At 28.8% G+C, this 10,870-nt stretch overlaps 1 protein-coding gene across 1 annotated transcript in view; it reads left to right on the top strand.

Annotated features, from left to right (window-relative positions):
* The window catches only part of LOC115034404, an 8,851-nt gene extending 1,553 nt beyond the window's left edge, over nt 1–7,298 (top strand). Inside the window, exons 3-5 of the mRNA XM_029491214.1 lie at nt 1,840–1,956; nt 6,538–6,699; nt 7,110–7,298. Of these exons, the coding sequence (XP_029347074.1) occupies nt 1,840–1,956; nt 6,538–6,699; nt 7,110–7,298 (468 nt within the window). The remainder of the gene's footprint in view (nt 1–1,839; nt 1,957–6,537; nt 6,700–7,109) is intronic.
* The last annotated feature ends 3,572 nt before the right edge of the window (nt 7,299–10,870 follow it).

Here is a 10,870-nt window from a genome sequence, read left to right as displayed (position 1 = left end):
GTTTTCAATTTTTTTAGTTTTCTCCTTCTTCTATAAATATCAATAAAGTTTTATCTATTGGGCCAAAAAGTGTAAAAAATTAATACAAGGCTCCTGATACATTGTTACAATAGCAGTTGAAAAATATTAAAAATATATAGGCACAATTATTTATTATAAGCATTTGAAGTTGAAATTTCGACAAACTTTATCAAATTTAAAATTGAATAATTATTTTGTAGTTAAAAATGTATAAAATGTTCAACTTTTATATCTAAGGATTGAAAATTTAAAACAAGATTCTACGTAAATATTTAATTCTGTTACCAAAAATTCTAAGAAATACATAAGCACAGTTTATTTTTATAGTAATTTTAAGTTCAAATGTGGACGAAATTATATATTAAAAAACCTAGAATAACTATTTTTGTTATTTTTTTGTGATAGTATAATAATATTATTCGTGGGTACTTGAAACTTCTAAAGAATACTATTATATGTACCTATGATAGTATCACGGTTTGTTGTTGATGTATAACGCGTTATAACATATAAGTACCTAATGGATATTGTAATATGATTAATTTGGAATTCATCATAGATACCTATTATTGGTCAATTTTTTTTTTTAATACCTTTTTAATACTGACATACCGTCTCCGCTCAGAATCGTTTTTCTTATACAGTGATATTATATCATTGAATTCAAATTTAATACTATCCATTATACAGTGACCCACTTGTAACCTACTGTACAGCAGAGCGACATCCACTTACCCACCTTTTTAATCCATATTTTGCAAGCATATTTTACCTTTTTTAGCCCCTACAACTTCCGAGCCCTAATTATAATTTACCTTTATCTTTTGACTATTTTCAGCTATTTATGACTTATGTAAAATCTCTTTTAATTTATTATTTGAGTCAATCTATACATACCTAGACACTATAGGTCCTTTACGTATCTATATCCTTTACCAGAATTAAGTTGATGATAATAATCGATAAATTAGAGTCTTAAGGTCCCCAAACACTTATTTTTCATGAAAAATAATTTAATGAAAATATCCTATCATGCTATTGTTCTTTCTTTCTTTGAATATTCTTCTTCTGTTCAAATGCATGACAGCATCCTTCGACGAACCAAATGGGATCCTTATCACCGGTTATATTTTTTGCTCTGCAATAGGTAGTTAATTAAAACTCAATATACGAATTAAACTGTAGTTTAACTAGACAATCCTCTCTTAATGAAGTGGCTACTGGTTTCCTTTAATGGACACAGTACATCTATTATCTAAATTCTAAGTGACATAACTAATTTTACAAACTTTTTTCCGTCGTCGTGCCGTGTACAGTCTTATGGTTGATGTTTTAAATATTGTCTGGATAATATAAGTACTGTTCACTTACTAGGTGGTTTTGTTGCATGTAAATCACTTGAGGCGACTGATGGCTAGATTTTCGAATACACGGCTTTCTATTTTAATGTTTTTAACACACCAAAAACAAACGGAAAAGCGATGAGGCAAGAACTTCACACTTCGTATAACTTTGAAAGTTTAGTGTTCAAAATTCATAATTATACACCTATACCTACGCACCTGGTGGAGTAATTATACTTTTCACATTCTGACAGAGCCTCAATAATTCTTATCACCTGAGCGAGGAGTCTCACGAGCCGCCTATTTAACACTGGATGACTAGTATTATATATTATAATTGTATAAAACTATTGCAATACATATTATATATAAATTGTTCTTTCTTCCAAAAAAAAATTCAAACAGAAATCAACCATCATTATTGTTATATACTGTAGTATCATATTTTGAATCTGTAATAATTTTTAACATTTAGATTCATTACCATATTACAAATGGAACGTTTGAAATTGGCATAGCAACATTGTTGTATCCTCAAGCAACTGATTACCAATGGAGAGTCACTCAAAAGTTCTACGCTGATGAAAAATATGTCAGTACTATGACTATTGAATTTTCATTTTTCGGCTACAGAAAAAGAATCAAGTCTATTATAAAACCATAATATGTTGTTTACTCAATTACCGTACAATTAAATACAAACAGTCGTATTAAGATTCATTCATTACAAATTAAAAAAAAAATAAAACAATAATTTGGTAGTTAGTTGAAGTACCTCTCATTTTATATTTTGTAACTGGATAACATTCAAGAAATAATCAGAATATTATAGACAAAATATGTTTATCTCCAAACATGAAATGTGTCAATGTAATAATTGCTATCTATTGAACTCGAAATTATACTAATTTCTGATTATAAAATATACTTGTTCTAACTATCATTGATTTACTTTAAACATAATTATTTAAAAATCATGTTTATAAATGAAATTGTTATTACCTACATATTTTTACAATTGTTGCATGATGATGGCAATTAATTTTTTTAGGTACTTAAGCAGCTCGTTTATATGGTGTTTGGGATCATATTATATATTAATAAAATTAACTTTTAAATTTAATTTTGTCATATTTATAACTAGTTGAATTACCCGACGTTGCTCGGAAAAAAAAATAGTGATTGTTCAACTCTTTTTGGGTGTAACACGCTATGAGAGCAATGCTTTTTTAAGTGTAAATGATATTATATTTTAATGTGCATTGGATTCCGCTTAATATGAACTCGTTGGCACCAAACTCATTTTCCCAGATTAAGCGGTTGGCCACATAAACCGAAATTCGTTAGTTAGGGCCTGTTTTACAATCATAGTTTAAACCTCGGTTACGCTTGAACCACTGATTTTGCCGGCCGAATTCGGTGGTTTAACCGGAGTTTAACTATTGTAATACGGGCCCTTAGTATCCATTGGAATTGGGACCAGACCATTCAGCCCATATTACGCGGACGCCCATTTTAACCGGACCCCACATTAGGCGGAATCCACTGTATAGCCATCCCGGCCGGCGCGGCGTCGTCCGTGACATTCGCTTGAGCAGTGTATTATCAGGTAAGTAATCTACTTGCGGTAGATCGCGGACCCTCTGCAGTGGTTTGTACCTTGTGCGTATGTCTATAATTCAACTCTAAAGTATAAAAGTTATACCAAGTTTGTCGTTTGTACTTACTTCAACATTTGGCTTATTGATACAAAATCCTAACTCAACCGTACAAAAATCCGATAAACCAAAAAAAAACCAAACATGCGAAAAATTGGTCTACCGAAACCGTGGTACGAACTTGCGACGGGAAACAGCTCAAAAAACCAACAGTTAAAAAATGTTAACATTCCTCCCAAAGGTGCTAAGCACAATCACTAGTCTTTATCACAATTCCTTATCAACCGCCCATAACAAAAATCATTATCTCCTACTTGAATACATCTACGACAAAGTCGGATTGCCTACCTAGATGACTAACTTGCTAGACACTCTACCATGGCTTTCGATTTTTTTACACATAATTACAAAAAAGCATCAGACATACGCTGGGGAATCATATCATTCAGTTGAAGATTTTCGTAGGCCATGGGAGATTTCTACACACTGAAACTCGACTTTTAAACATTTCCGGCTTCGAAACGAGACCGCCAAAGAGCCACCCCACATCACAAATTATTATCACCAAATCACCTTCACTATAAGTGCGAAGGTCCGACTTTTATAATTCGACTGTGTTTCCAAAATTAGCATCCACTTTTAACTAACACTGGCCAATGGTGGTTCCGGGGGTCTCCCCTGGCTAGATCGGAGGGCTAGTAAAAGTATAAATGATTAACTTGTCGTACACGACCTACTAATATTTTAATGTATTGTGACATTTGAAAACGGTATTAACATAACAATATTGAATAGTATATTTAAATAGGAAAGATCCATGGCATAAAATCTTAATGGTCAGTGGCTTAGAAATGATTTTGGAGGTGGAGATAGACTTTAAATAATTATATACTGTGCCACCACGGAAGATTGGATTATCCTCTAAGGTTTTAATAATATATTAAAAACCCGGTTAGTTTCTATAGACAGTGTTATTTGGATAATTCACAATGTATTGAAACTAATGAATATACCTCAATAAACAGTGAGGTATATTTACTACATATTATATACCATGTAGGTTCTAGTATTCTACATAATATAGTAGCTGTATAATAATGTATATCAATACATACTATTACTGTATTTAAAAGTCGAATAGCTAAAATCCGATGTGTTATAATAATTGCATCGAGGCAATTTATCACGTTGATCTGCCATTCACACAAAATATTAGTGTTGTTCAAAAAGATTGTACAGATGTATACAATACATTGTGAAATAACATATTGTTTTCCGAGATTTAGTTAGTTATTACCATTTTTATGGAGGTTAGATAGCTGCATAAATGTGTGTATTGTAAATTAGTATAAATTTGCATTGTGAGCCAATAACATAATAGGTATCACGATAACGATTCATACCACTATATAACTGTGGACAACCGGTTTAAAAGGAGTAATATTGTGTCATTTAATACCTACCTTCTGTTTTATCCTTTTCGTATAAGTATTTAAGAATTTTACAAGTAACTTTATTAGTATACACAATTACTTACAAGAACAAAATGGCAGTATTAAAATTAATTTGTATTTTCATTATTGGTGACTTTATCAAAAATGTGATGCTGGTTAGTATACTCGTGTAATAATATTACGAAGTGCTTTTAGCAGGACGCCGAATAGAAATTTTTTAGTGTAGGTAATAATATATTTTACTGGGATAATAATATCTCCGACATAAATAAGGTTTTGTAGGACTATGAATCTGAGCTTTGTACTTTCATGGGAATATAAATTACATACACTGATTTTTTTAGATATTAGGTAACTATTCTTGAATGATCTATTAATGTTTCTATGAGCTATTATTATTAAATATCACTGATGGTTAAGTGGATTCTCCTATGAGAGGGTCTAGGTGGGGTTAGACTTTATACTAAGGTAAAGATTTTCTGCAGTTCAGCTTTCTCCATTGTTGGGCCATGATCGTTTGTTATATATATTTAAAACCTGTGAAATTAAGCTAAAATATATTCACATACCTATATCAGTAGTAAATTATGAAAAGGATATTGTAGGTACTTACTAAAAAGTTTTTAAATAAAACCAGTAAAGTCATTTTTCCGTATACGGTAGGTTTAGACTTTAGAGTGTACCTACTACCTCGACATAGAATAGGTAAATATTAGAGATCAAATTGCAGGAAAATGTGCAAGAAAATTCTGAATAATTTCAGAAAAAAACTGGTTTTTTCCCCGGGTCTTCGGAGAATATGGAAAATAAGAAAATATTAAAATAAAACATTTCTGAAAAAGACTGTAGTTTTCGAAAAATAAAAAAACGAAATTTTCGGAAAATTAAAAAATTACATTAACCCTTAAAATGTAAAATAATCTAAGTAGGTGTAAAAAAATAAATTTTAAATGAAATCAAATTTTATCCCTAGTCATATTAAAGGATGTATTAAATTTTAATTTTAATGATAATTTAAAAATATTAATAGTATTATATATATAATATATTATTATTATTATATTCATTAATTTTATATTCCTATTTGTATACATTATCATAATGATTGTCATAGTGCCTTGCCTGTTTAATACTTGATAATAATTAATAAATAAATAAATCATTGCAAACGAAAAATTATCCTGTTTCTAATAAATGTACTATGCATTTATTTTGATATGAGTAATTCATTTTTTTTTTTTTAGCATACAGTAAATTGAATTGATTTTTACAGAAAATAGCAGGAAATAGAATAGAATATTATATAATTAATAATATGACTATTTGCATTATACGCTATATAGATAGTATTCCTAGTATTAAATAAATACCTAACAATAATAACTATTAATAGGCTAGTATCCTGTATACTGTAGTATCATTCAATAAATAGTAATGTTCTATTAATTATTACCTACCGTAATAATTTACCAATCATAATTTAAAAAGTGAGTTCACCGACCAATGATAGATAACATAGCAGTGCAATATAAAAAAATCTCGATGTGATTATAATATTAACCAATAATTAAATAAAAATAAAACAATAATACTTTAAATAGGTATAAACTTTTCTTTTAATAATATAGATTTGCTTTTCACTGATTCAAAAATGTTATTTAACACGATTTTCAGTACAATCCACTATTAACGCAAACTATACGGTTTAAAAAAATTACTTTTTATGACAACATCACTGGGAATATCTCGATCGACCAATACAAAGATAATCAATATATAAATGGAAATATTAGTATACGTTCGAAATTATTAATCGACAAAGTAAGTAAAAAAAATTTAAATTAACTATAGGACCATTAGGACCTATAAGCCACCTAGTTATGTGAAAAAATATCATCAAATAAGTAAAATATTCTTTACTCTTATCATATTATAGACTTGTATTTTGTATAAGGGATAGTGCTAAGTCAATTACGAACAAATGAATTGTATTATTGAAAAATTAATATACTTATATTTATCTATTTATTATTATCAATTGTGTATAATCTATTTTCGAAGGTTATCGTAGTTATCTATCGTTGTGATTCTGAGGGCATTAACTGTGAATACTTTCAAACGTGGACAATAACAGATATCTGCCCTAAATTAAAGGATAAGAATCAAATATGGTCCCGTTGGTACAGTTCGTATAATCCTCCTATGGTTTGTCCCATAGATAAAGTAAGGATAATGAAGTTATTTAGATACTTTTTGACTTTGGTTTGTTGTCGAATTGATAGATAATTCTATGGTAGTATTTTGTTGTAAGTGTATTATTTTTAATTACCCTATATTTTCTAACTAGTTTATAGACTTCAGTCAGTTAGTAATGAGGTTTAGTAAATATAATCGTAATTGCAAATTTAATATGTAGGTATATACTACCGAATTTACTAATTGCTAATCTACTACTCTATGGATATCGTATATTATAATTTATAATATATTTTATCTATATAATATATGACCTACGTAATGTAACTCTTTTAATTTAATATTTCAAACATTGTCAAATTATATTTTAATTATATTTATAAAAACTTGTGTATAAATATTTTTAAAGATATAATTAATTTACTTTTTGTGTTTAGGTAAATTATCGAGTGGTAAATGGAACATTTGATATTGACCAACTCATTCTTTGGTATTCTGATATGACTAACTATCAATGGAAAGTGACACAAAAAAATTATGCTGGTAATATATATATCGGTAGTTATGTCTTTCAGATATCAATATTCAGTTATAGAAAAAAACTCAAACCTTTACTTAAATTATAGTTTTGTATTTAAACCTAATCATATGACAAATACAAATCACTTAAAAATTGTTCTATTTCAAAAATGTGGTGATGGTACCCTATATGAGATAAAAATTATTATTATATTATTATATAATATTATGTTATACCTACTTATAATATTTATAATTTAAGAAATAAAAAAATACATTTTAAGCATACCAAACATATAATTGTTTAAACATTGTTATATTAATTACAATTATAATATTATGTGGCTTTTATTTAAATTGTTTTCAATTATAAAACTATTTATTATTTAGTGCATTGTGTTTGACGCCCAGTCCATAATAATTACTAATGTATGATTAAATATCATTCAGCCGTCAGTCTCATTATTCAACAAAATAATTATAGATTAAAAGTTTACACCTTAATGATATTCTTATCATTTTGGAATATATTATTATAATACACAAAATATAAAATTTTGGTAATAAAAGTACAAATGGTTGACTTGTTGTACACGACCTATTTATTTATTTTTAAATGTATAGTGACATTTAAAAATGGCAAAAACATAATAATATTTAATGATCTATGAATAGAAAACAAAATCTCACTGTTCGTTGGCATAGGTAGGTCGTAATCTTATGGGGGAAGCAAACTTTAAAACTATATACTTATACTATGCTACCGCGGCTTTAAAGGAATACTGGGTTATCCACTGAGTATTTAACAGTATGTACCAATATTAAAAAAAAAAAAAAACCGGTGATTATTGATTTTTCATTTTTCGGCTACAGAAAACAAAATCAAGTCTATTCTAAAACCATAATTTACTCAATTACCGTACATTTAAATATAAACAATCGTACTAACATTCATTCATTACCACATTTATATGGTGTTTGGGATCATATAATATATTAATAAAATTAACTTTTAAATTAAATTTTGTCGTATTTATAACTATCTGAATTACCCGGCATTTCCCGGGAAAAAAATTGTGATTGTTCAAGACGGTTGAAATTTTAGGTGTAACACGCTAATGTGTTGTACAATGTAATATAAAACGTACAATGTCTTTTTAACTTTAAACGATATTATATTTTAATGTATAGCCATCGCGACCGTGGAGTTGTCGGTGAGATTTGCTTGTGATTATGCGAGCAGCATATTATCAGGTATAGGCAATCATCTACTTGCGGTAGATCGCGGACCCTGTGTGGTTTGTACGTATGTGTATAATTCAACTCTAAAGTAAAAAAGTTATTCCAAGCTTATCGTTTTTACTTAATACAAAATCCTAACTTAGCCGTACTAAAATCAGATGAATAAAAAAAAACCAAACATTCGTATGTAAAGAAAAAATAGAAAAATAGGAAAAAAACGATGTAAAAACAATGCGAAAATTGGTCCACCGAACCGTGGTACGAAGCTGAGACATTCTGTACTAAAATACATAGTGTCTGTGACCTGTGTGCCATTGCGCCAATAGGCGTATCGCTTTGATAATAATAATTTACACAGACATGATTTTTCACTTCGGCAATTATGTGAACAATATCTATATATTCACAGTCATTCGGTATGACACGACACTAAACTCTAATTTTTTAACGCTGGTATATGCAGCGAGCGACCGCGTACGATCCATATACTTGTTGATGTTATGGTTTTAACATTTAAACTGTTTCTGTAACATTCAAACTAAAATTCCTACCCACCAAACACTAATTTTATACTTTCCGTCGTGTCTGCAATACATAACTGATATACGCCTCGGAGTGCCTAACCAGATGACTTAATCGTTTTTAACTAGATGTGACGGACTTGCTAGAACTCCTACACGGTTTTAAACTTTACATTGTTCCACACACGAAAAGGCACTGGACATGCAACGGGAAACAGCTATAACAACCGACACTTAAAAAATTTGAAAATTTACCCGCCAAAGGTATACCAAGCCCAATCACTAATCATTATCACAAATGTTTATCGTAAAAGTCATTATCACCTACTTGAATACATATACGACGAAGTATACTATGCTATGTAGATTCTACATAATATAGTAGATGTATAATGATGTATATCAATACATACCATTACTGTATTTGAAAGTCGAATAGCTAAAATCCGATGTGTTATAATAATTGCATCGAGGCAATTTATCACGTTGATCGGCTATTCACACGAAATATTAGTGTTGTACAAAAAAATTGTACAGATGTATACAATACATTGTGAAAATAACATATTGTTTTCCGAGATTTAGTTATTTACAATTTCTATGAAGGTTAGATAGCTGCATAAATTTGTATATTGTAAATTAGTATTAAATTGCATTGTGAGCCATTAACATATTAGTTATTACGATAACGATTCGTATACCACTATACATCTCTGGACAACTAGTTTAAAAAGAGTATTATTGTGTCATTTAGTACCGTCCTACCTTCTGTTTTATTCTTTTCGTATAAGTATTTATGTATTTTACGCGTAACTTTAGTAGTAGACACAAATACTCACAAGAACAAAATGGCAGTATTAAAATTAATTTTTATTTTCATTATTGGAGATTTTATCAAAAATGTGATGCTGGTTAGTATACTCGTGTAATAATATTACGAAGTTCTTTTAGCAGGACGCCGAATAGAAATTTTTTAGTGTAGGTAATAATATATTTTACTGGGATAATAATATCTCCGACATAAATAAGGTTTTGGAGGACTATGAATCTGAGCTTTGTACTTTCATGGGAATATAAATTACATACGCTGATTTTTTAAAATCATAATTCGATGTCTAGTATTATATCAGGTAACTATCCTTGAATGATCTATTAATGTTTCTATGAGCTATTATTATTAAATATCACTGATGGTTAAGTGGATTTTCCTATGATAGGGTCTAGGTGGGGTTAGACTTTATACTAAGGTAAGGATTTTCTACAAATGTCAAGCAAAATTTGGAGGATACAATCATTTACTAGTTTTTGAACTTGATTTATAATTGGAAATATTCTGTTGTCGTTTATTGAAAATGGTAATACTTTATCGTGACATTGGATATTAGAAGATTTTGGAGCAATTTTCAAAAGATATGTGAATTAGTTAAAATAAAGGTCTAAAGGAGTTTAATGTTCTACGATTCACAAATAGTGCAGACGGAAATAAATATTAATATGGGTATTCATTTTATTTGTGTCAAATGTTTGGTGCACAATTTGTTTTTTGAATTACAGTGAAAACACTTGAGAAACCTTTTTGAAATATTATTATCGCCATTCATATATAAAGAAAAAGTTATACAAAATTGCATGTGTCAATAAATAAGAAACAAAATATTTTGAAAATTTAATGGCTTGAAAATAATAATATATTTATTATTAAAATATTATAGTAACTACAACATTTATTGGTTTTTGAAATCAAAAAAAAAAACAAAATCGATATTGAAAAATTTAATTTTCTGTACTTGGTTTTTTAATTATCACTGGATTATTCAGAAAAATACTGCAAATTTTTGTCATCGACCCCCAAAGTGACTGCTATATTCAATTTGACATACCTGCATGAATTTCTGGTGCGTGCCTCCCCACGCCAA

The sequence above is a fragment of the Acyrthosiphon pisum genome, chromosome A3 (genome assembly GCF_005508785.2).
Source record: "Acyrthosiphon pisum isolate AL4f chromosome A3, pea_aphid_22Mar2018_4r6ur, whole genome shotgun sequence".
NCBI classification, from domain to species: domain Eukaryota; kingdom Metazoa; phylum Arthropoda; class Insecta; order Hemiptera; family Aphididae; genus Acyrthosiphon; species Acyrthosiphon pisum.
The sequence above is the reverse complement of the archived record's forward strand: the minus strand, read 5'-3'. Positions and strand labels throughout refer to the sequence as shown.